Source organism: Mus musculus, chromosome 5 (assembly GCF_000001635.26).
Source record: "Mus musculus strain C57BL/6J chromosome 5, GRCm38.p6 C57BL/6J".
Taxonomy (NCBI): domain Eukaryota; kingdom Metazoa; phylum Chordata; class Mammalia; order Rodentia; family Muridae; genus Mus; species Mus musculus.
In genome coordinates this window covers 129,712,880-129,738,001 of record NC_000071.6, presented here as the reverse complement: position 1 = coordinate 129,738,001, position 25,122 = coordinate 129,712,880, and the positions used below count along the sequence as shown (strand labels likewise).

Below are 25,122 nucleotides of genomic sequence, written 5' to 3'. Positions count from 1 at the left end.
CTCTCCCGTCTCAATATAGGTGCACTGGGATTACAGGTGGGTACAGGTTTGTAGACCAGGCTGGCCTCGAACTCACAAAGATCCGACTGCCTCTGCCTCTGAAGAGCTGGGATTAAAGGTGTGCTCCACGACTGCCTGGCATACAGCTGGCCTTTTTAGGTGAGTTTTGATGACTGAACTCAGGTCATCAGAACTGTATAGCAAGTTCTTTTACCCATTCAGCCATTTTGCTGGCCCCACTCTTGTACAGGTTTGAGTGCAAACACGTGTATTCTTCCAGATAACACACCTAAAAGCATTAGAATAGCATCTGGTATATGGAGAAGGCTTAAAGAGTTGTTTCTGAGGTCTGCAGATACAGCTCCATGGTTGAGAGTATGTACTCTAAGAGGACCAGAGTTCAATTCCCAGCATCCACACTAGGCAGCTCCAGGGGACCTAATAGCTCTGTTCTCTGTGCTTATATGTACATACACAGCAACATCGTTAAAAATGGTAAGCATCGGATCTTAGTTATCTCAACCCTCCAGAGGCTGAGGCTGGGAAACAGAATGGTTGAGGCCAGCCTGGGCTACACAGACTTTTTTTTCTCAGAGTCATATAGTGCTTGTTTCTATCATCAATCCATTTTTTTTAATAAAAAAATTTAAACTTATTTTGAAGAATCTCTAAATAAATGAGAACACATTTTATTTTGATAAAAACTTAAAAATTAGCCGAGCGTGGTGGCGCACGCCTTTAATCCCAGCACTTGGGAGGCAGAGGCAGGCGGATTTCTGAGTTCGAGGCCAGCCTGGTCTACAGAGTGAGTTCCAGGACAGCCAGGGCTATACAGAGAAACCCTGTCTCAAAAAACAAACAAACAAACAAACAAACAAACAAAACTTAAAAATTGGACTGGAGAGATGGCTTAGCGGTTAAGAGCACTGTCTGCTCTTTCAGAGGTTCTGAGTTCAATTCTAGCAACCACATGGTGGCTCACAACCATCTGTAATGGGCTCTGATGACCTCTTCTGGTGTGTACTCATATAAATAAAAATTTTTTTAAAATTTAATTTGTATAACTTTTTTTTTTTTTCCGAGACAGGGTTTCTCTGTTTAGCCCTGGCTGTCTTGGAACTCACTCTGTAGACCAGGCTGGCCTCGAACTCAGAAATCCGCCTGCCTCTACCTCCCAAGTGCTGGGATTAAAGGCGTGCACGACCACCGCCCGGCAATAACTTTTTTTTTCAAAGACAGTCTGATTATGCATCTTTGGATACCCTGGGTTTCCTTATATAGAACAGGCTGGCTTCAAATTTGTGGCACTCCATAACACGTATGTATCCCCTAGTACTATGCCCAACTTGGTTTTGTTGTTCTATGAGATATGGTCTCACTATGTTGTTCTGGGCATGGCCTGGAACTTGCTGTGTAGACCAGGCTGCCTTTAAACTCAACTCAGAGATCCAGCAGCCTCTGCCTCTTGAATGCTAGGATTAAAGGTGTGCACCCTCACGTCTGGCTTTAAGTGTTTTAGACACAGATTTTTGTTGTTGTTGTTGTTGTTGAATTTGAGTTAGAGAAGAGATAGATGGTTCAGTGGTTAAGAGCACTGGCTGCTCTTCCAGAGGTTCAGGGTTCAATGTCTAGCACCCACACGACAGCTTACAGCCTTCTGTAACTCCAGCTTCAGGGGCTCTGAGGCCCTCTTTTGGCCTTCATGGGCACCAGGCCCGCAAGTGGTACACAGGCATACAAGCAGGCAAAGCCCTCATTTATATAATTTTTTTAAAAGCATTTTTTTCTAAAGTTTTGTTTACTTGATTATATACAGGTCTCATAACTGTCTGAAGTAGTCTGAATGCTTGTCTCCCCTAGTCTTCAGACGACAATAGATTATTCAGACCCAGAGGGGACCATGATCGGGAAGACAGCTGGTTGGCAGGTGTCTTGAAGCGACTCAGATGAGGCGCCTGTTTCAATGGCTGTCTGCCTTGATGAAAGCAAGACAGAGACAGTCATGTTGGCAAGGGGGGGGGGTGGGGTGAGAAACTGTGGCTTAGATGACGATGGGAGTAATCAAATCTTGACTGCACCAAGCCTAGGCGCGCCCCAGGAAAAGCCGGCAGATTTGTGAAGGGCCATTTCCCTCCTCTTGGGACGCTTGGTACCCTACTGCCACAGTCTTTTCCTGATCCTATACCCCGACCCCCACCCAGCCCCTCGTCTGCTCTGAGTGAGATTTTATCAGTGGACCTCTACAGTGTGCTGCTTTTAGTCCCTCCCTTAGCCCTTTGCCTCTTGTCCACCTTTATGCAGGACTCTCAGTGAAAGCACTCTTGGGTGGGGCCTCTGGCACCAGCAGCTTGTTTAATGGTCATCCGCCCCCCTCCTGGTTCCCCTGTGAACTGGACACAGCACACAGAATCCATCCTTCTTGCCTGTGCCTCTGACCCCACAGACTGGCCTGCTTAGTACCAGCTCGTTCTTTCCACAGCCTTTGCTTATCTTTTCAAAAAAAGGACTGTCTGGCCAGGTGGTGGTGGCGGCGGTGGCAGTGGCGCATGCTTTAAATCCCAGCACTCAGCAGCAGAGGCAGGCAGGTCTCTGTGAGTTCAGGGCCAGTCTGGTCTACAGAGCTATTTCCAGGGCAGCCAGGGTGAAACAGACAAGCCCTGTCTCAAACCAACCAACCAACCAACCAACCAACCAACCAACCAACCAACCAACCTGAAATGCCCTCTCTAGATGCTTTCCAAAGTGTTAGCTCTATCATATATCCCAGTTTTGGTATTGGTTTTAGTAGATTTATTGCAGGCTATGGAGAGGTGGAAGACAACCTCATCTTGACTCATGGCCGCCTGGTCAGGGTCCAGTTGTAGGGAGACTTCGTGGTAGTTACGTTAGGCTCTGCCATGCCTTGTGCTTTAATGCCCAGTACCAGGTAAAAATCAGTGGTGCCCTTGCTCGCCTGGGTCTCCTGGTCCCAGTCAACAGGAGCCTGCCTTTTCCCTACATATGTTAATAGTTTTGGCTAGTCAACATGTACACACCAAGTATCCCAGTGCTTGGGAGGCTGAGGCAGGAGGATTACCAAGTTTGAAGCACCCTGAGTCTACATAGCAAGTTTCAGGCCAGCCTAACACAGCCTAAGCCTATTTTTAGAACAAAATGTTTTATGGACAGTGCCTTACTGTGCATCCCTAGATTGGCCTCAAGCTCTCAATCCTCCTGCCTCAGTCTCCGGAGTGCTAAGATTACAGGTGAGTACCATCATACCGAGCTTGGAGCACAGCACCTTTTGGATATTTGTTTGACACTCTGATGCAGCAAATGGCAAGCCTATGCGTGAGGGGCTGGAGAGATGCTGCTGCAGGGGCTAAGGGGACTCGCTCTGTAATCATGAGGACTGCAGTTTGATCCCAGAATCCGAGTCACAGGTTGGGTATTCCCTAAATATGCCTAGGACTCCAGCACAGAGAAGTGGAGATAGGCTTGCTGGGGCTTGCTGGCTTCTATCCTAGCTCAGATGCAAATCCTGTGCTCAGGAAGGGACTCTGCCTGAGAGCAAGAGAGTGATGGAAGTGGGCACTGGATGCCCTGATCTGGGGTCTGTATGTGAGCACGTGCGCACGCACGCACGCACGCACACACACACATGTACACATGCACACACGCAAATACAGAGGCTCATAAAACTTCACCTACTAGCCAAGGAGCTACTGGTGATCAAAGCCTGCTAAGAAGGAAGAGTCAGATTTTGCTTTGCTTTGTTTTTGGAGACAGGATTTCTGTGTGTAGCCCTGGCTGTCCTGCAACTCACTCTGTAGATCAGGCTGGCCTCAAACTCAGAAAATCTGCCTGCCTCTGAGTGCTGGGATTAAAAGTGTGCCCCCCACGACACCCTGCTGAGTCAGTTTTCTTTTTAAATTTTATTTAATTTTTTGAAGATTAAAATTTATCTCATGTGTGTGTGTGTGTTTTGCCTGCATGTATGCATGTGTACCATGTATGTGCCTGGTGCCTGAAAGGGTTCAAAAGAGGGCACCAGATTCCAGAAACTAGAATTATGGGTGGTTGTGAGTACCATTCTGGTATCAGGAACCAATCCTGGGTCTTCCACGAGAGCAACAAGTGGCTCTCACCACGAGCCATCTCTCCCATCAGTTTTCTTCTTCAGGCTGGCTCCAGGTGGGAGCTGCTCGAGCATTAATGGATGGCCCACAGCCATGTGCATATGGGGAGTACTAACTGAACTCTGTGGACTAGGGATAAAAAGACGACATGCAGCCGGGACGATGTGACCGAGTGGCCTGGGAAGAGTGGGAAGTGGAATATGATAAAACACATTGTACCCATATGGCAGCTCACAACTGTTTGTAACTAATCTCTGGGAAGCCAATACCATCTCCTGGCCCCCAAGGGCACCAGGCACACACATGGTACATAGACATACATGCAGTCAAAACACCTATATATGAAAAAATAAATAAGTCAATGTGTGTGTGTGTGTGTGTGTGTGTTTGTTGTTGTTTTTGGGTTTTTTGTTTGTTTGTTTTTGTTTTTTCGAGACAGGGTTTCTCTGTATAGCCCTGGCTGCCCTGGAATTCACTTTGTAGACCAGGATGGCCTCGAACTCTGAAATCCGCCTGCCTCTGCCTCCCTAGTGCTGGGATTAAAAGCACCACACCCGGCTTTTTTTTTTTTTTTTTTTTTTTTTTTGCTTAAGTTACATCCACATGAAGGTTCACAATCATCTATATAGCTACAGTGTACTCACATACATAAAATAAATAAATAAATCTTTAAACATTATGGGCTGGGCTGTGGCAGCGCACACCTTTAATCCCAGTACTCAGAGGCAGAGGCAGGTGGATCTCTGTGGGTTCGAGGCCAGCCAGGGCTACACAGAGAAACCCTGACTCAAACAAACAGATAAACAAAAGCAAAATTAAAAAAAGGATGCCAAGCTAGGGCTGAGCCAGGAAACCGCTTCAAGTTTGTGGCTAGCCTGGTCTACATGGTGAGTTCCACACCAGGCTAGCCCACAGCGTGAGACTGTCTCAGCAATATACCACCACCATAACCAACCCAAGCACAACAAAAGCTTTAAAAAAAAAATTACTTCACTAGCAATTTCACTTACAACCAAAGCAATAACCGTGAGTTCATTTTCTTCCCCATCGTCAAGATTTATAGGTTACTTTAGAGTGTATTTGGTTGTCTATTTTCAGATCCAGTCTCATGACACCCAGTATGACCTGAAGTTCACTGTGTGGCTGAGGCTAGCTTCGAACTCTTGAGCTCTGTCTCTGTCTCCACAGTGCTCACGCTCAGGTATGTGCCGCCGTGACCTATTCCAGTTGTGTTTAATGTATCCTTCAAAAATGCAGACAAGCATGCATTATACATGTGCAAATGTGACTAATTTTTTTTTTTTTAGGAGAAAGCCATTTTAATTGAAAAATAAAGCAATACATCTCAATCAACACTGTGTTTATGGACATAAACTAAACTAAGTTGAAGGAGAAGTGGCTTTTCTAACTGGTACTGTGAAACCGATGTATCAGCATGTTGCTATAGTTTCTCTCCTTTATCCTGATAGCTACTAAACAAGACTACTGAGGTGTGTTTCCCCCACCCCGCCCCACCGCCACCTGAATTAAACTCTAAGGTCAATCCTTGCTCTTAATCCACTGACAAAAGAAGAAGTTAAAAGTTTTTCCTATATTCAAGAAGTTACTAATGCAAAAAAAGATAATTCTCATGAAAAGGCTATTAATCTATTAATAAAACTCATCCACAAGACTTCAAAACAGGATCCCAAAATGATCTCTAGTACAAGTCTCCCTTTAAGTTTGTTCATCCCAGGATGATTTAGGAACACACTGGCTAAATAAAACTTTAAAAATATCCAAGTTATTGCAGAGAACTGTGGACAGAAGTCTTCTTTTAAAGAGTTCATTATATAGGTGTCCCCAGAATTACTCTTGTATGTCAACTCAAAGTGCTAGAGAACACAGTACACATCACGCTCAAGAAACAACAGAGAAAAAGGCATTAAGATGTATGGTTTCTTGTGAGTCTATATTACTGAACATAAATAAAGTCATTACCGTTTAACTGAAAAAGGTTTTTTTATAAAACTGCATGTCCAAAATTAACATTTTTATTAAATCAAGTTAAAAAATGTTCACTGTAGAAAAGTCAACAAGGGTATTAAGAAAATAAAAATATACCTTTTTTTATAATATATGTATATATTAGCAGCAAACTACTTCAGAGATTTTCTTTTGTGTTTAGTTATTTTAAAGAAAGCGTAACAGCGTTAAAACATGACTAATCTTTATTGCACTGAATGCATTTGTGACTCTGAAAGGATTATTTGTGGACTAAGTATAGAGCAGACAGTGACACTTTTCTTCCTTAGGGCTCAAGGATACCAACGGTTATTAAAGACACATTTCTTCCCATGGGCTGCTTGAGGTCATTTGCCTAGGTCATGTCATTAGAGCCTCAAAACCGCAGCAAGGTAGGTCTTGCAACCCCAGACAAGCTCAGAGAGACTAAACAATGGGCTCAGAAGTTTCGAAGAACAAACAGCATTAAAAATGTTTCTACTAATCAGGGCCATCTCCCAAACCTACATCTTGCCGAACCTGCGAGCCTGGCTTTGAGGGTCAAACTCTGAAATCTTGTTTGAGTGTCAGGTTTCAGCTGACAAAAGCCGATATGATATGCCCAGTCCTGGGCACAGGATACTTGATGACATGTCATCCAGTCTCTCTCACTGTCTAAGCCAAATATGGAGAGAGCTATGCCAACAGCTGCCAGAGAGACTGGATCCAGGCAAGGCCTGGGTTCTTACTGACAGGCACATGCAGACACAGACACACGCACACAAACACACAGACACATACATATACACACAGACACCCGTATAAACAGGCACAGACACACATACACACAGAGACACACACACACAAAACACAGACACATACATGCATATAAACACAGAGACACAGATACACAGAAACACATACATATACACAGATAGACATATACACACATACACATGCATGTAAACACAGAGACACAGACACACAGAAACACATACATATACACACATACACATAAACATACAGAGACACAGACAGACAGACACACATCCAGCTTGGAGGGTCCCTACTTTCTATCAAACACTGGAATTGAGAATAAGCATTGTATGCTAGGCTCTGTTGGTATCAGGTTCTATCAGATGCTAAGTCAGTTCCATCTCCTGGGGGAAAACAGCCAGAATGAGCACAGATCCCAGAGTGGACACACTGCCAGAGCTCAGGGGAATGAATCACCGGCTTGGCCTCAAGAGGAGCAAGAGTGACTCCAGGAGAGACTCTGCAGCCCTGCGCTGGAGGCCAGGCAGGACAGATGGACAAGGCAGGTGCTAATTCTAGCCAGAGAGAACAACATGTACAAGGACAAGGACACAGGGTCGGGAAACGGACAGCACGAGTCTGTAAGGTGTGCAGGGCGGGAGTGGGAAGAAGCGGGTGATAATAGGTCAGCGTGGGCGGGGCGCTACACTGCTGCGTGTGTTACACTGCCATGGATACTGTCAGCAGATTTTCAAAACAGGCAGGAAAAGCAGCCTGGTAATACTGAGCCAACCCCCAGGGCAGGGGGTGCAGTTCCTGGACTCCTTCCTGCCATGACTGGCAGAACCTTTTATTGAAGGAAGCCTTAAAAACAAAACAAAACAAACCCCCAAAACCAAAAGCCAAACACTCAGTGAGGAGAGGTGGCTCACACCTTTAATGCCAGCAATTGAGAGGCAGAGGCAGGTGATCTCTGAGTTCGAAATCAGCCTGGTCTATGTAGTGAGTTCCATGGCCAGGGATACAGAGAAATCCTGTTTTGAAAAACAAAAACAAAGAAAGAAACCTCTGGGTGGATGGGAAAAAGGATGATGGTCTCCTGTTCAGATGCTGGATGTAGAGATGAAGAGAAACAATACTTTCAAAAGACACCCCTGGGGCTGGGAGTGTAGCTTAATGGCTGGTATGAGTGAGACCCTGGGTTTCATCCCCAAGACTAGAGAAAAAGTCTGGCAGATCTCTGTGTTTGAGGCTAGTCTGATCTACATATCAAGTTTCCGGCCAGCCAGGGCTAAACTGTGAAGCCCTGCCTCAAAACAAAATAAAACAAACCATAAACCCAACTGCAGCAAAACAATAAAACAAAACACACTCCCCAACCTCCGACCAAAACCGCCTCAAAAACGGAGAGGTTTGGAAAACAGCGCTGACCAGGTGAGAGACAGCACTAAGGTTTAGTCAGCAAAGGGAGGCAGGGGAAAAAGATTTAATGTTCAGAAAGAGCATAGCGGGCCTTACCACAAATACCCACTTGACCCACAAATATTTGCTAACTGCATGATGATATGCGTTAGGGGTTGGGCTAGCTGCGAGAGGACATACATAGAATGAACCCGGCCCTGACCCCACAGGGCTGAGCCTGCAGGGGAACTGGATCACATGCATCCCCAGATAAGCTTTGGACGGAGGCCCAGGGGTGGGGGATAAGATGCAGCAGCGCAGGGTGGCCGGACGGGGCAGGGTCTCAGGTGGCCGGGAGATGAGGTGCCAGGAAGAAGTAACTCTTGAGCTAATGATGTGGCTCAGTGGTTCTCAGCTTTCCTCAGGCTGCCACTTTAACACAGTCCCTCGTGTTTCCGTGATCCCCAACCATGAAATGGCTTTCATGGCTACTTCCTAACAGGAATTTTGCTGTTATGAATCGTAATGTAAATATCTGATATGCAATCCAAAGGGGTCTTGACTCACAGGCTGAGAACCACTGACAGAGAAGGGGAAGAAACATCTGTCAGCTGGACATCCAGGGGAGACAGCGTTTTAAGGGCTAGTCACAAAGCCAGGAGTAGGTATTGCAGCGAGGAAGCACGCACGGGCAGGGGAGGGCGGCAGATCTATTCTGAGATGTTTCATATTGAAGCAATACTCCTGTGACCCTAACTCCTGCACAGCTGCTACAGAGACCCTCTCGCCCATTTCTTGTTTAGAAAAGCTTCAAACATGGAGAAGTTGAAATAATTTACACACTCCAAGTAGATAAAAATGTGTTGTGTAAGTAAAAAGAAAACTTTTATAGATTTGGAAATCGTCTAGACACATACAACACTTCAGCATATGCCTCCCGTGATGGTCAGACCTTTAATTCCAGCACTTAGGAGGTAGACTCAGGAAGATCTCTGAGTTTAAGGCCAGCCTGGTCTACACTGAGAGTTCCAGGCTGGCCAGCACAATGGGTGAGACCTTGTCTCAATAACTGAATACTTTAACATGTATCTCCAGAGAACAAATCTAAATCCGCTACGCTATTATCATAGCTAAGAAACACAGCTGTTCTAAAATATCTACATCCACCCTCTATTACTCGTCTGCATTGTCTTCTAAATGGCTTTTCTTGGGAGGGGTGTTGGAGATGGAAGGAAAGGATTAGGTAAAACTCAGATACACGCCCTTAACGGCTAAGCCACCTCTCCTGCCAGCACAGGTTGGTTAAGGGAGATTTTTATAATGGAAAAATGGCCTCTTAGAGTTTTTTTTTTTTTTTTTTTTTAAATCTGTCTCCTTCAATGATGGGATCAAGTTCACAGTCTTCAGAGGAATCCATACAATTGCTGCTGACAGTTAATGAGGGGATGAGAACAGAGACGGTGGAGCTTAGACACTGGGAAGCAAACATGACAGATCTGACGACCAGATTGGAAGGAGAGAGGAGAGGGGCAGCACAAGCTTGGGGAAGGCCTGATTCCTGGCTTGGACGATGGGAGATGGTCCATCCCTGGAAAGAGAGCAATCAAAAAATCCTTTGTACCTTAAAACCCTTTCTAGGCGACTGTCTAGTAATCAGCTGAGAACTCTGGGCTTAATACAATCCATAGCTAAATAAGATGGACTACAGCTGTGGATCTCGACCTTCCTAACGCTGCGACCCTTTACTACAGTTCCTCATGCTGTGCTGATTCCCAACCATAACATTATCACATCGCTACTTCAGAACTGTAATTTTGCTCTAACTCTTTGGATTTATAATATAAATAGCTGATATGTAGGATTTCTGATGTGACCCCCTGCCGGGGGAATCTCGACCCACAGTACTAGAATACACACGTCTGAGATACCTACAGAGACCTCCTGATTCCTATCTGAAACTCATGTTGCAAGGCCACCTCAACATCCCTGTGAGCAAATCTGTTATTTATTTATTTATTTACTGCCATCTTACTTAACCTTTTAGCCAGGATCAGGCACAGCTAACCGGTCCAATAAATATCCCCTCTCTGACGCCTGTCACATAATGATGGTTCTGGCTGCTCTTTCCCCGTCTTCCTTGCTGGCTCCTTCTCCTCTATTCAACAGCCTGTAAATGTTGACACACACTAGGCCTTGCTTCTCAGCTCCTTCACTAGCCTCCTTCTCTCCTTAAAACAATTCCATCCATCGCTGTGGCTTTAAAACAAAACAAACACACCAAAACAAGCCTGGCGGTGGCATACACCTTCATTCAGTCCCAGCACTAGGGAGGCAGAGGCAGGCTTAACAGCCTGATATATAGATCGGGTTCCAGCACAACCAGGGTTACTGTCTCTCAAACTCCCATCTCCCCCAAAACCAACCCCTCCCCCCAAAAAAACCTCTAACCCCCCAGACAAACCAAAACCCACAGAAAAACAAAACCACCACCATCAAAAACAAAAACAGTAAAAACACAGTCTAATAAAATCCAGATATCTATCAACATTCTTATATGCTAATCCCCACCAGTTGCCTATAGCCCAGACACTTGGATATTCCATTTGAACAGCCTATACCTCAGACTTCACAAGGTTCTAAACTGCTCAGGACTCCCTCTTCTTCCTCCTCTTTGAATAGCTCCCAGAGAGGATTGGCAGGAAGGGAGAGAGGAGGGTGAGAGTATCCTCAAGGAATCAAGGGGTAGGGAGCATTTGGCTCCAAGTACGGGTACCTGGTAGGTCCAAAACTCTACCAGTTTCATGACTTTGAGCATTGGGTCTTGAGTGAGCACCTTGGGGTTCAGTTGCCTGTTTCCCAAGGAACAAAATACAAACTTTAGGGGCTCGGACTGCTTGCTCAGTAACAACAGATGTGAGAGTAAGATGTCGGTTCATTCCACTTGGAATCATATTACAGGTGGTTTAAATAATTTGCACCTACAAGTTGCATCTGTCCTGAAACAAAAGCATTCACACACTTTTCCCTCGAGATGTGTCTCTTGTCCTCTGTGTGTCTGTGTGAGATACACACCCCAGTACTAAAGATTGCCAGTAAATCAGACAAGCCATATTATATGGTGCTCTCATAATGCTGGAGAGATGGCTCCATGCCTAAGACCACCTGTTCCTTTCCTAGAGGGGCAGAGTTCCGATCCCAGCACCCAAGTGGTGGCTTACAACCATTTCTGTAACTGTACTTCAGAGGGTCAGAGACTTTCTTCTGGTCCCTGAAGGCCCAAGGCATGCACACGGTGCACATACATAGATGCAGGTAAAAACCACACATACGCACAAACAAAAGAAATCTGAAGGCAAGTTCTGGAGCTGGTGAGATGGCTTAAGGGGTAAAGAAACTGGCTGCTAAGTTTGATGAACTACATTCAATTTCCCAGACCCACATGGTGGAAGAAAATCAATTACACACACGTGGCAGAGAGCTCAGAGGTTAAAAAAAATCTTAAAAAAAAAAAAAAGGAATATTTCAATTAGCCAAGGCTGGCCTGCAACTGCACACCTGCAACTGCAGAACTTTGGAGTCTGAAGCAAAAGGTTTGCTGAAGGTTCAAGGCCAGCCAGGAATATATGTAGTAAGATCTTGTCTCAAAATACATACATACATACATACATACATACATACATACATACATACATACATACATAGGGCCTGGAGAGATGGCTCAGGGGTTAAGAACACTTGCCGCTCTAGAAGAGAACTCAGATTCAATTCCCAGCCCCGACATGGCGGCTCACAACCCTCTGTAACTCCGGGTCGTTGGGGATCCAAAACCTTCTCCTGGCTGCCCCAGGCACCTATGTGTTAGCCACACATGAAAGCAAACACTTATACACATAAAATAAAAAAATAAATCCTACAAACCGCTTAAACAGCAAATAAGCATATAAAGGAAGAAAAGAAGGGAAAACAAATCTGTCGGTAAATTCGGATGGCCTTTCGTTATTTAAACGTGGGGATGTCAAGGTGACAGGTTGACACACCGAGCACAGTCTCCGCGGAGGTCAGGAAAAAAGAAAAAGTTTCGACAGCGAACTCCGCCATCTACTACAGCTGGCCACCGTGGGTTACTTTTTTTTTTTTTTTTTTTTGCCACTCCGCTTTCAAATTTAAGGGCTGTCCCGACTGGGGACCCCGGGGTACAGCTTCCCCAGGGAGACCAGCCATCCTTTTGCTTCTCTGCACGACCTGGGGCGAGGCATTGCTACTGCGAGGGGCGCAGCGCGCAGAGGCTGAGGGCGGACGTGGCCCGCGAGCCCGGGCGTCCCCGGCAAGGGCGGCGCCGGCAGGACGGTGACCTTGAGCCCCACGGGGGCCCGGGAAGGCGCCGCAGCCTCGCCAGCCCTCGGTCGCCTGGGACTCGGGAGGCCGGCCCCCCGGCGTCCCCTGCCCGCCCCGGGGACCCCGCGCCCTTCGCCCCACGGCGGCCCCTCCCCGGCCGGGCCCCGGAAAGGGCGGCGCTGCTCACCGGAGCCCCGGCAGGAAGCCGCTCTGGGCGGCTGGCCGCAGCAGGCCTCCTCGCGCGAGCAACACCCGCGCCGCCATCTTGCTCCGGAGCCTGAAGCTCCTACCGCCTCGGTGTCGCTGACGCCGCCGCTACCGCGACCCCTCCCCCGGCCGGGCCGACCAGGCTGGGGCGGGGCGGGGCAGGGCGCTAGGCCGCTGTAGTGCAGGGGAGCGGCCGCTAGGGGGAGCAGCGTGGCGCCTCAGTGCTGCCGCCAGGGGGCGTGCCAAGAAGTTGCTGAAGATATCCGTAGATCCCGCGAGGGGAGTTCAGGGTCTCTGAAGTCCGAGTGAGAAAGGAACCTGGAATGTACACGGGGAGATCCACGGGAAAGGAGTAGATCTGTGCATGTGGGGAATCCAGAGTCTGATTTTATGGTTGAGGGCCACCACAAACATGAGGAAACGTGTTAAAGTTTTAGCAGCATCAGGAAAGTCGAGAACCACTGGTATAGGGGGAAGTGTATTCTGTAAGGATAATAAAAGAGCTATGGATATAAGCATAAACTTCAGCAAGATAAGAGTAGGCAAAAGCAGAACTAGATCCCGAGGAATCAGAGAAATAGGGAGCAGCCTGGGCCTCAGTTACATGCAGAGGCCAAGAGAAGGATACTCTCCAATTGGTGGCTGCCTTCCTGGTTCTGAGTTAGAAGACGGATGGGAGCTGTAATCTTGAAGCTCAGGAGTTGTGGTTTTCTTTATCTTTTAAATTTTTCTCTTCCTAGTCTATGTGCATCATCAGTGTTTTGCCTGCATGTATGTCTGTGTGAGAGTGTGGGTGGAGCCCCTGGCAATTGGAGTTGCAGGAGGTTGTGAGCTGCCATGTGGGTGCTAGGAATTGAACCCCAGGTCCTCCGGGAAGAGCAGCCAGTGCTCTTAATCGCTGAGCCATCTTTCCAGCCCCATGGGTACAGTTTTTCTAACAAGAATTTGGACAAATGACAGGGTCTGGTCTTGTGGGTGGTGGAGGAGCGGTTCAGACTGGGAGAGGCACTCCTTTGAATGTGAATGAGGCTGAGAGCGGTCCATAAAACTGTAGACCCAACTGTGGGAGGCAGATATGTGACTTGCTGCGGGCAGGGCCTCTTCAAGCGTCGGTGAGCCCTGCCTTTTTTATACAGATCCTTCATTTCTCAACTTAGCTGAGACAGGGTCTTTATGTGGCGCCCAGTCCGGCCTCAAACTGATGGTAATCTGTTTACCGCTCTTGAGTCGGGGTTGAACCTGGGAGAATGGAGCCTAAAAACGAGGCGGACTAAAGTCTCAAGCAATAGCGTTTATTCAGAGCATCAGACGATTTATACTCTGAGGGTATAGAAGAACCACAGGAGTTAGGTGTGTAATCATAAGGACAAGCCACACGTGGCAAAAAAATAATAAAAGCAGCAAGCAGTAATGAGTGATCTGGAGTGAACTCACTGCGATTCGCTACACCTGGGAGGGGTGTGAAGCACAGTCTATGAACAAGTTTTGTGTTTTGAAGAAACTGAGGTTACAAGACTCATTTGGAGTTTCTCACAAGCATTCAGAGTTCCCCTCATGCGACTCCATCCTTGGGTCCTGCCTGTTCTGACAGGAATCCTTTTGTAATCTCAGGGTAAACTCCTGGGTTGAGATTACTTGCAGAGCCGTCATAAGCTGTTTAGTTATTGGACCTCATTATTCAGACCAGGATGGCCTCAAACTCTCAATGCTCCTGCCTCTGTCTCTGCGGTGCAGGGATCATAGGTATGCAGTATTGCACTTGACTCAACTTTATAGGTTAGGAGTTTCAACTCTCTCTTGGAATGCAAACTTGGCGTTTATGCATTTCTTTGATGACTCTGCTTTTGTGCTCCTTAGCATTAGGCCATATTTTTCCTGTATTCCCCACCCCCAAACCCATTGCCATTTGGCTCTAAAGTTTCATTAGTTCTTTAGTCCAGTGCTCTCCTCCCTTCCTAAGTACTGGTGACTGTACTTAGGGCCTTGAATATGTTAGGCATGTGTTCTATTAATGAGCTTGCATCTTCAATCTATTTTTGAAATAGGTTCTACCAAGTTGCCTGGGCTTGCTGTGCTCAGCACTTAGCCTCCTGAGTGCTATATTATAAGTGTATGCCATGGGCTGGAGAGATGGCTCAGGGGTTAAGAGCACTGACTGCTCTTCTGAAGATCCTGAGTTCAAATCCCAGCACCCACATGATGGCTCACAACTATTTGCAATGAGATCTGATGCCCTCTTCTGGCTTGTCTGAAGACAGCTACAGTGAGTGTATTTAGATATAATAATAAATTAATTGATTAAAAAAATAAGTGTAGGGGGCTGGAGAGATGGCTCAGTGGTTAAGAGCACTGACTGCTCTTCTGAAGGTCCTGAGTTCAAAACCCAGCAACCACATGGTGGCTCACAACCATCTGCAATGTGATCTGACGCTCTTGTCTGGTGTGTCTGAAGACAACTACAGTGTACTCATATACATAAAATAAATAAATTTAAAAAAAAATAAGTGTATGCCACTACCCAAGTGGCTTTAGGCCCTGCCATGGATCACCCCACTCAGGTATGGGGGGGGGGGTCCCTGGAATGAGGGTTCTTGAAGCTAGGTGGGTAAGGATTTGGTGGTGACAAACAGAAACAAACACAGAGGCAGTTTGAATCTGAGTGTATTCTGCAGCTCTCAAGCAGGGGATTTTATACATTAAAAAAACAAACATTATATCTCTTAGAAAGTATATATCCAGTGAAACAATCACAGAAACCAACAAAAATCATTTGGCACAGTAAAGCACAAAAAATCATCCAAGCATTACAACTCTGAAACTATGTGTTCAGTGGATCACAACAGAACAGATAACATCATTATTAATGTAAATCATCAAAATATAACAATTCTAAAAGGATGTATACAGTGGGGGCTGTCGTCCAAGGCTAGTGACATATTTCCAGGAGCAGGTTAATAAATCTTTAATGGTCAGTGCTCTTAACCACTGAACTAACTTTCCAGCCCCATGGTCAATTATTATTTAACATCTAGTGCCTGATTTTTTATAATCTTCAATGTATAAATTTAAACTATTTTAAATCTTTCTAATTAAGGCTTTCTTTACCATATACCAAAATCCACCTCTGATGACACACAAGTAGCCATATGAAATTTTATTGTTGGGAAAGTTTTTATCATACAAGTTTTGTAAATGATTTAGAAAGTAAAGTGTTGGTTTCCCTGGGGATAAGGTCATGTTAGTGACCCCCATCTTAGGCTACCAGGAATGTGTAAATAAGAAAAGAATAAGAGAAAACAAAACAGATAGACTGCCATGAGAACTACGGCTCAATATATTTTCTCCATTAAAGAGTTCCACAGCCAATTCCAGGAGGTCAATCGCCTCAGTCTGTGGAATTTGTCACACAGATCCTACTGGAGGTGGTGTGGCAAGGCCCTAGTGGTTCTCAACCTGTGGGGGTCAGGATGCCATTGCAGTTGGTCCAATGATCTTTTCAAAGAGGTTTCCAAAGACAACTATCGAAGATGAAGCTAGGTTTAAGAACTGAGACAGGACTCCTCTATCCTCTTCAGGTGGGCTGCCACAGGCAGACACACCCACATACGTGTATTTAGAACTGTATTAAAGAGTCACAGTATTAGAAAGATTGAGAATCACTATGTAGCCTTGGCTGGCCTGGAACTCAACAATGTAGACCAGGCTGGCCTCTGCACTTTGCCTGAGTGCTGCGATTAAAGGGGTACACTACCAGACCCATATCCTGATGCCTGGTTTTTAAAAAAGTTAAATTTATAAATTACATTTATTATTTATTATTATGGTATTTTCTTATACCATGTGTGTCCCAGGAACTTAGATGCACTTGGACTGTCAGGCTTGGTGGCAAGGTTGCTGGCTTACAGGTGAGCACCATCATGTTCTCCTTGGAGTCTTGTGCTTGCCAGGCAAGTACTCTACCACTGAACTGTAGCTCAAGCCCAAGAAACTTTAATGAAAACGATGCATCAGCATGCACATCAATTGGTCAAGTATCTTATAGACGCTTGGAGATGGAGACCTGAGATGTGCTGAGAGGATCACATAGACCCCACTGCCAGAGACCCAGATGCTCTAAAACGGGCTTTCAGCCCATGGGGCTCAAAGGTCTGTAGGAACTGATACACCATTCCTCTATCGTCTCCAGGCGGGTCTGCAGAGATGCCCACCTGGAACTGTGTTAAAGGGTTGCAGCTTTAGGAACCACTGGTCTAAAAGGCTTCCCTTCCCATGACCTATCCTGGCACCAAGTCAAGAGTTTCCCTTAGTAACATAAGCTATCCCACCTCTCTGTACAAGGTGTTTATGTTTTAGGATCAGGCTTTTGTTTTCCCCCTCCCCACCCCCAACAGGGTTTTTCTATGTAGTCCTTGATGTCCTGGAACTTGTTCTATAGACCAGGCTGGCCTCAAACCCAGAGATCTACCTGCCTACTTTGCCTCCTGAGTACCGGGATTAAAGGTGTGTGCCACCACTGCCCAGGCCTGGGATCAGTCTTTAAAAGCCAGTTTCCCGGCCCTGCATCTTACTCCATGCAGCTCTTCATACTGGTGCTGCTTACCTTTACCCTCATTTTCTCTGATAACCTTTTAAAAAAATTCATTATCCTATTTCTCTAATATCTACCTATGTTCAAACTGCCCTAGCAATTCTCTTCTGCTTTAAAAATTCCTGGTTATGCTTTGTTTAAAAAAAAAAAGATTTTTATTTATGCATGAGAGCTTTGCTGGCATGTCTCATGTCTGTGTACTACATGCATGCAGTGCTCACTGAGAACAGAAGGCGGCGCCATATCTGGAATTGGAGTTAACAGTTAACTGCCATGCGATGTGGGTGCTGAGGACTGAACCTGGGTCCTTTGCAAAAGCAGCCAGTGTTCCTGTTAAGGCCTAGGTAGCAGTTACTTGGCTAGCCTGCCATTAGTTTTTTATTAAAAAAAGGAAGAAGAAAAAACCTATTTATGTACACTGTAGCTGTTTTCAGACACACCAGAAGAGGGCATCAGATCCTATTACAGATGGTTGTGAGCCACCATGTGGTTGCTGGGAATTGAATTCACGACCTCTGGAAGAACAAGCAGTCAGTGCTCTTGACCGCTGAGCCATCTCTCCAGCCCTAGCCTGCCTGCTGTCATGACTTTCTCAAATGGTTTTGCTGTTATTAGGAACCTTTCTAACACCGAGATTGATTACATATTCTGTTGTGTTCTGGGCCCTTGGGAACCAATCAGGATAGAAGTCAGTAGAACTGTTTTGCATAGTTACCCACAATAAGCTTGGACTCAGACCAACCACCCAGCAGCACCCCCTGCACCTGTCTATACACTTTTATAGTATTTGCTTTTGTAAGCTGCCCCTGGGATGGACCCCAAGACAAGAGACATCTGTACCAATATAAGGAATGATTTGGACTAAAACTTCCATTTTGAGTAGTGGTCAAGTAAAATTTAAGTTCCCAGAACCTCCCTGGGAACTGACATCTTACTTGGCAGAAAGAGCCATGTAAGTGGGTAACTGACACCCTGGATGGCAAGTTAAGTCAGGACTGTTAGACAAGTCCCATCCTGGTAGACAGGTTAGACCATGAATATTAAACAAGGCAAGTCTCCTGCCACAGTTGAATACCTCAACCAATGGAAACAGAAGTGTACAACAAAGACGTATTCCTAAGGAAATGCCCTATTACTAAATCCTGATTGGTAAAATAACTTGGCTGTTGATTTTGGGCTTAAAAATCCTGTAGGCTCTTACCATGGGGTCATGGTTCAGTTCCTGAAGTCCTGGGGTATATGCTCAATAAACTCTCCCTGTGTGACTGAGATTGGTGTTCGTGTAGTTTGCGAGGTAATTCTGGACTCCAAGAGCTCTTAACTACTGGGCCATCTCTCCAGTTTCACCGGCCATGTTATTTAGGACTTCACACTTTCCTGTTTGAACTGCCTTCTCCATACCCATCATTCCTGAGTCTGCAGAGAGGCCCTGAGGTCCTCCCTCCCTCCCTCCCTCCCTCCCTCAGGAAGTTATCTGGTCTCTCCATGGGTCCTATCTGTCCTAAGGGCACCTATGGGTCCCTCTCCACTTTGGGAGCCTGATGATCATCACTGGTATCGTCTAGTAAACTAGGCCTTGTGAGATACACTTACTAATCCCAGCTGCCTAGTGCTTGAGATAGGACTATAAATCCAAGTCTCCTTCTAGGAGTCAGAAAACTGAAATATATAGGCCAAAGTTTCTACAGTAAGAGTCTTTACAGCATTTAAAACATTTCTCCTTGCAAGTTGGTGAAATAAGGGGGAAAAAATTTAAATTTACTAGTCAGCAGTGGTGGCACACACCTTAAATCCCAGTACTTCAGAGGCAGAGGCTAGGCCTTTGATATGGAGGCCGGCCTGGTCTACAGAGCAAGTTCCAGGACAGTCAAGGCTACACAGAGAAACCTTGTCTCCCAAAACACAACAAAACAGGCCAATTTACTTTGAATATGAATCATTAAAACTCAGTGTCAATAGGATGGCTCAGTGGGTACAGGTGTGTTACTGGGAACCACGTAAGAGTGAAAGGAGACCGGACTCCACAAAGCTGTCCTCTGGCTGCCACAGTGTGTGTGTGGTGGCACAGGTGTGCCCACACAGGCATTGTGGACACACACACAATAAATTTTGAAAAATCAAGCTGCCAAAACTAAGTTTAGCCTTTTATGTCATTATCAAAAGGTTTTCTTCTTTCAAAACAAAGGTGCTCAGTCCAAGATTTCTTTGGGGGAGGCAATGAACAATGAGACAATACATACGATCCAGGACAGAGAGCTCACAAAATGATGCCGCATCCTTAGGCATACAGAGTAATCAGTACCTTCAGTTCAGAGAATCTGAAAAAGGATGCAACCCTGTATGGAGCACTAAGCTCTTTACTTTGCTGACTACTTTTAATGTCACAGGAGAAACAGTAATGAAAACCATTGAGCAAAACACACAGACAGAAATGCCTCTGGCTCCTCCTTTCCTGGGTTCAGGAGACCTTGAGCTCCTCCCGAGGTTCGCTGAGGGGGCTCTCTAGGTAGGCAGTTCCTGCACAGGGCTTTCCGGTGACGGGGTCGATAACTCGGCCGACTTTGAAGATGATCTCAGCCAGTTCGTGCTTCACATGCTTCGATCGTGGGACGGGCAAAGCTCTGAGGAGCACGATGTCCCCGACGCTGCACTGCTGAAGGGCATCGTGAGCAAAGTAGGTTTTCCGTTTATTAAAGTACTGTGGAGGGAAGGAGAGTGGCAGATCAGTAACTCCCATCTGGGATCTGTGATGCAAAAAGAACACACACACACACACACACACACACACACACACACAGAAAAACAACTCCGGGAAGCTGCCCCTCTCCCTATTCATCTCACAAACCACAGCTCCATCCCTTCTTGCCCAGGTCTGCCTTGCCCACGCCACTCCCACTGCTGTCACTCTAGTTCAGCTCTTTATTGTTTCTACTCCACGGTTTTGCAGGATCCCCTGCCTCACTCCTTAAGCTGGTCCTTATGGATTCCTAGGTATAGTGGTGCAGACCGACGGCAGAGGCAGGTGGATCTCTGTGGGTTCAAAGCCAGTCTGGTCTACATATTGAGTTCCAGGACAGCCAGGGCTACATAGAGTGACCCTGTCCCCAAACAAAACAGAGCAACAAAGCAACTGTCCTTGATTCCTTAAAACCACTTGCTGTTTCTGCAGGAGGCCATGCCCTATCACAGCTGTATTCATCAATGGTGGAAAGACTCTTGCTACCCGGTCAAGGAATAAAATTGTACTGGAGGGTCGGCTCAAATGTCTCTTTACTGGGATGACTTATGGCAACCTGGGAAGAAGGGGTTAAGAGTTTATCCTGTTCCCGTGCTGTTCTGCCTAGCTAGTCACTACAGGAAACCTGAGAATGACGTGTGTGCTCCTGAAAGCCTCCTATGAACCCGGTTACACCTACAGGTCAGCAGTGGGTATAGCAGATTGCTGCAGATGCTCAACTTATCTTTTATGGACAGGGAAATGCTTTTCCGCTCAGACCCTAAAGCAGTGGTCCTCAGCCTTCCTAACGCTGCGACCCTTTAATACAGTTCCTCATGCTGTGGTGACCCCCGACCATAACATGATTTCCATTGCTACCTCGTAGCCATAATTATGCTACTGTTATGAATCATAATGTAAACATCTGGCATGTGACTCCCAAATGCGTCGCGACCCACAGGCTGAGAACAGCTGCAGTGGAATGTTGGTAACTTTATCGATGGCATTTTAAAACAAGTGTTGGTCCTCACCTTCAGTAAGTAGGGATCCAAAACAAGTCTGGTCGCTCTTACTTTAGCCGTTTTTATCATGGCTGTACCAATCACCTTCCCCACAACCCATTTGGCGTGGACGGATGAACGGACTATTGACATTATGTGTCTGTAAGCACCTAAAATAAAACAAGAAAATACCCTCAAAGCTTAACATTGTTAAGACACAGTCTTGCCCCCTTTCCCCTATCCATTAACAAACCAATGGCTTTGTTTCATTTTTTTGAAGTTTACCTTTCTCCACGGTAGCCCAGGCTTGCCTTAAATTGGGAGATGTTTCTACATTAGCCTCCCATGAGTTGGGCTAGAGCGATACCTAAGCAGCTAAGCACTGGTTGCTCTTCCAGAGGACCTGGGTGCAGTTTCCAGCACCCTTATGGTGGCTCAAAACCTCTGTAGCACCCGTTACAGGGGATCCTCTGAAATTATACACAGGCTGGTGCCACAATACCCCATTTAAACTAGCCTTCAGATGGTTAGAGCTTATCAAGTGAATTTTGTCAGGAGCAATGCCTGTGTCCAGTAGTCATTTTTTCTACTTTTCTGAAACAGCCAGGCCAGAGGTCCTTAAAGGTCTTATCTTTATAATAGTTACAAAGTAGAAAATGGATCTAACCCTCATATTCCCTATACAGAAAAGTTAGGAATAACATGGCCTGCTCACAAGTGTTTCGAGGAACTATTAGTGTGTAAGCACACAAGTAAACTGGTCACACTGGAGTCCCTCTATCCAAATGAGGAAGGATACAGTGGGAAAATAAGCAGTTAAGAGACCAGCTAACTTAATCATTCGGAAAAATTCCCCTGCTACTGATCACAGAAGCTCTACAGAGCAAAGCTCTTCTACCTACAGGTACCTACGAGCTCACTAGAAGACAAGTCACCTTATTTACTCTTTACCCACTATTATTTGTGCTGTAACCATTTAGAAACACCTTGTCACTTGGTAACCTTTCTTGGAACTGGTCCCGGGTTAGGGAGTATTACTAATAAACGGGGTTGTTTGAAGCGCTCAACTCTCGAGTCTGCGGTGTTGATTCCTTGTCGTTACCAGGGCACGATCTCGAGGCCACAGCACTTACTGCAGCTGTCTGTCTCAGTTACAGCCTGCTACTGTACACACAAGGGCTCACGGCAAGACCTCGGCCGGTGAGCCAGGTTCCTGTAGAGGAAAGACGAGACTATGACTCGGGGCCGCTCTGAGAATCAGTCGCTACCGAAACCACCAGGGAAACTGACACGGGACGCAGCACTGCTGACCCCCAGAACCCAGACCTGGTTGACACCCTCGCTCACCTCCGGAGTCCACCACAAGGCCGGCGGAGCATGGGCGCAGCGTGATGACGCTCACGGTGCGCTAGCCCCACCCCTCCCATTTCACAGGGCGCCAGTCCTGTCAGTCTTGGGCGGGGCTAAAGATAAGAACGCGCCCAATCTATTTGAACAAGCACCTCCCGGCGGAAGTCCTGGGGCTAATTGTATCCCGCTTATTCTTTTTTTATAGGCACTGCAATAGATGCGCAGGAGGGTCCTACCTTTTCCGATTCCATTTTGTTTCCTGCTCTTTTGATTTCCCAGGAATAGATTGGACATGTCTTCAAATCAAAGGGCCTTGTATTTGTCAGACAGAAACTCCTTTTCTTTTCTTTTCTTTTCTTTTCTTTTCTTTTCTTTTCTTTTCTTTTCCTTTCCTTTCCTTTCCTTTCCTTTCCTTTCCTTTCCTTTCCTTTCCTTTCCTTTCCTTTCCTTTCCTTTCCTTTCCTTTCTTTTCTTTTCTTTTCTTTTCTTCAGTCTCACACTACATCTGCCTTGCCTCCGCCTTTCCAGGGTTGGATTACAGGCTTGATCTACAATAATTTCTAATATCCTGTTGCACAGTGTAATATTTGCATACATCAAAGCAGCAGATACAGGTGGTTTGGAATATTTTTAAGGCAAAGATGTGATAAGTGTATGGATATGCCAACTACCCTGACATTACTGTATGTGTGCACTGCAATATCACAGTGTATCTCATAAAGATGTATAATATGTAGGTCAAAAAATTTCAAGTTAATATTAAAGGGGGACGTGGTGGCACAGAAATATGGTCAAATGGCCAAGGGCTTTTCTTTCATGCACCATGTCCTAGAAACAATCCCCAGTATTAAAATAACAACAATAAAACAACGCATCAATCTGTCCAACCCTTTTTTTTTTTTTAGCAAACATTTATGGAATATATATTCTAAGAATCTGTTAGGCATTGCAGGGAAAAGATGAATAAAAGGGAGACAAAAGTCTATTAGAGGCAAGTGAGAAACAACCAAACCAGTTATGAAGTAGGTAATAAAAGAGTGTAAATACAGAGAACATTTCTTTACACACACACACACACACAAGCACATACAAATGAAAAAAAAAGAAAAACTCAAGCCGTTCAGATAGCTCAGCAGGTGAAGATTCTTACCACCAAGCCTGATTGTCCAATTTCAATTCTCACAATCACATGGTGGAAGGAAGAACCTAGTCCCCAAAACTGTCCTTCAGTTTCCACTTTGTTCTGTGGCTTATGCACACACACACACACACACACACACACACACACACACACTATACTCACACACACACTGTGATGGTTTGTATATGCTTGGCCTAGAGAGTGGCACGATTAGCGGGTGTGGCCTTGTGTGAGTAGGTGTGTCACTGGGGGTGTGACCTTTAAGACCCTCATCCTAGCTACCTGGAAGCGAATGTTCTGCTAGCAGCCTTCAGATGAAGATGTAGAACTCTCAGCTCTGCCTGCACCATGCCTGCCTGGACGCTGCCATGCTCCTGCCTTGATGATAATGGACTGAACCTCTGAACCTGTAAGCCAGACCCAATTAAATGTTGTCCTTATAAGGGTTGTCTTGGTCACGGTGTCTGTTCACAGCAGTAAAACCCTAAGACACCCCCCCCACAGACACAATATATTTGTACATACAAATACACACAAAATATATACACACAAAACATATACATACATACACAACACACATATATATATATACTATATATAAATATATATGCTTCCTCTATCTTTAAAATACATACATATATATGTATACACATTCTATATTATATAATGTATAATCACACATATATACACACATATAAATTTAAATATGTATATATATATGTGCAGAATTTATATAGCAAAACAACTGAACAGGTTTCTGAGAATAAATGAAGGAGTGCAGTTGGCTTCCTGAGAAGGCAGCTAGGCAGCCCATCCCTGACACACATAGGAGAAAAGTCACTCCTGTGAGCCCAGAGCTTGGGCACCTCACAGAGCTGCATTTTGAAAACTGTCCATATTATTGCTACTTTAAGTTAGAGCAGTCTTTTCTCTAGTTGGAGCCCTTTAGGCAGGGGCAGAGCAGGCTGACATGGGAATGAGAAGTGCTGAAAGTCAGAGGATCACCAAGTCAGAGCCATCAGGAAAAGCTGATGTTTGCATGATGGAAAACCACATCCAAACAGCAAAGCCGGGTGCTTGGGTACTCAGGGTGGTCTGGCAGAAGGGGCCTGAATAAAAACCTGTATGTAAGCCAGGGCTGGAGCCAGGGCTCAGTGGTTAGGAGAGCATACTGCTCTTGCAGAGGACCTGAGTTCAGTTTCCAGCACCAGTGTTACTGGCAGCTCACAATTGCTTGTAACTTCAGCTCCAGGGGACCTGGACACCTCTGGTCTCCACAGGTGCCTGTACACATATGAACACCCCCCCCCACACACACACACAAACATACAAGCACGCATAATAAAATTAAATCTTAAAACTTAAAAATTATTTCATGTGGATGTGTGTTTGCCTGCATGTATGCATATGTTCCATGTGCAGGCCTGGTGCCCACAGAGAGCATGAGGATGTCAGGTGCCTTGGGACTGGTGTGATATCCACTCCAGCGCTCACTCTCCCTCCCTCCCCTCCCTCCCTCCCCCTCC

General features: G+C 45.8%; 2 protein-coding genes across 14 annotated transcripts in view; both read right to left on the bottom strand.

The window, feature by feature from the left end:
• Nipsnap2 (nipsnap homolog 2) overlaps nt 1–12,986 on the bottom strand; it is a 33,312-nt gene extending 20,326 nt beyond the window's left edge. For 3 of the 4 annotated variants that reach the window (XR_377054.4, XR_377052.4, XR_377051.4), the window contains exon 1: nt 12,781–12,986. Coding sequence is in view for 1 of the 4 variants with exons in the window: in NM_008095.4 (NP_032121.3) it covers nt 12,781–12,857 (77 nt within the window). In the remaining 3 variants the exon portion in view is untranslated. The remainder of the gene's footprint in view (nt 1–12,780) is intronic. The other variant, NM_008095.4, reaches the window with a different exon arrangement.
• Nucleotides 12,987–19,289: 6,303 nt separating this feature from the next.
• On the bottom strand, nt 19,290–22,552 carry Mrps17 (mitochondrial ribosomal protein S17). Of its 10 annotated transcripts, none has more exons than XM_030254752.1 (4): nt 22,453–22,552; nt 21,391–22,318; nt 21,136–21,275; nt 19,290–20,086 (listed from the first exon to the last, which is right to left on the bottom strand). In XM_030254752.1, exons 3-4 carry the CDS (start codon nt 21,256–21,258, stop codon nt 19,847–19,849), a joined length of 363 nt encoding a protein of 120 aa, XP_030110612.1. In that variant the 5' UTR covers nt 21,259–21,275; nt 21,391–22,318; nt 22,453–22,552; the 3' UTR covers nt 19,290–19,846. The 10 variants fall into 10 exon arrangements, 9 of the variants coding, with proteins under 9 accessions (XP_030110612.1, XP_030110613.1, NP_001343886.1 ...); XM_030254753.1 differs by having other exon boundaries at nt 22,041–22,318; NM_001356957.1 differs by having other exon boundaries at nt 19,308–20,086; nt 22,239–22,318; nt 22,432–22,505.
• Between the last annotated feature and the right edge of the window lie 2,570 nt (nt 22,553–25,122).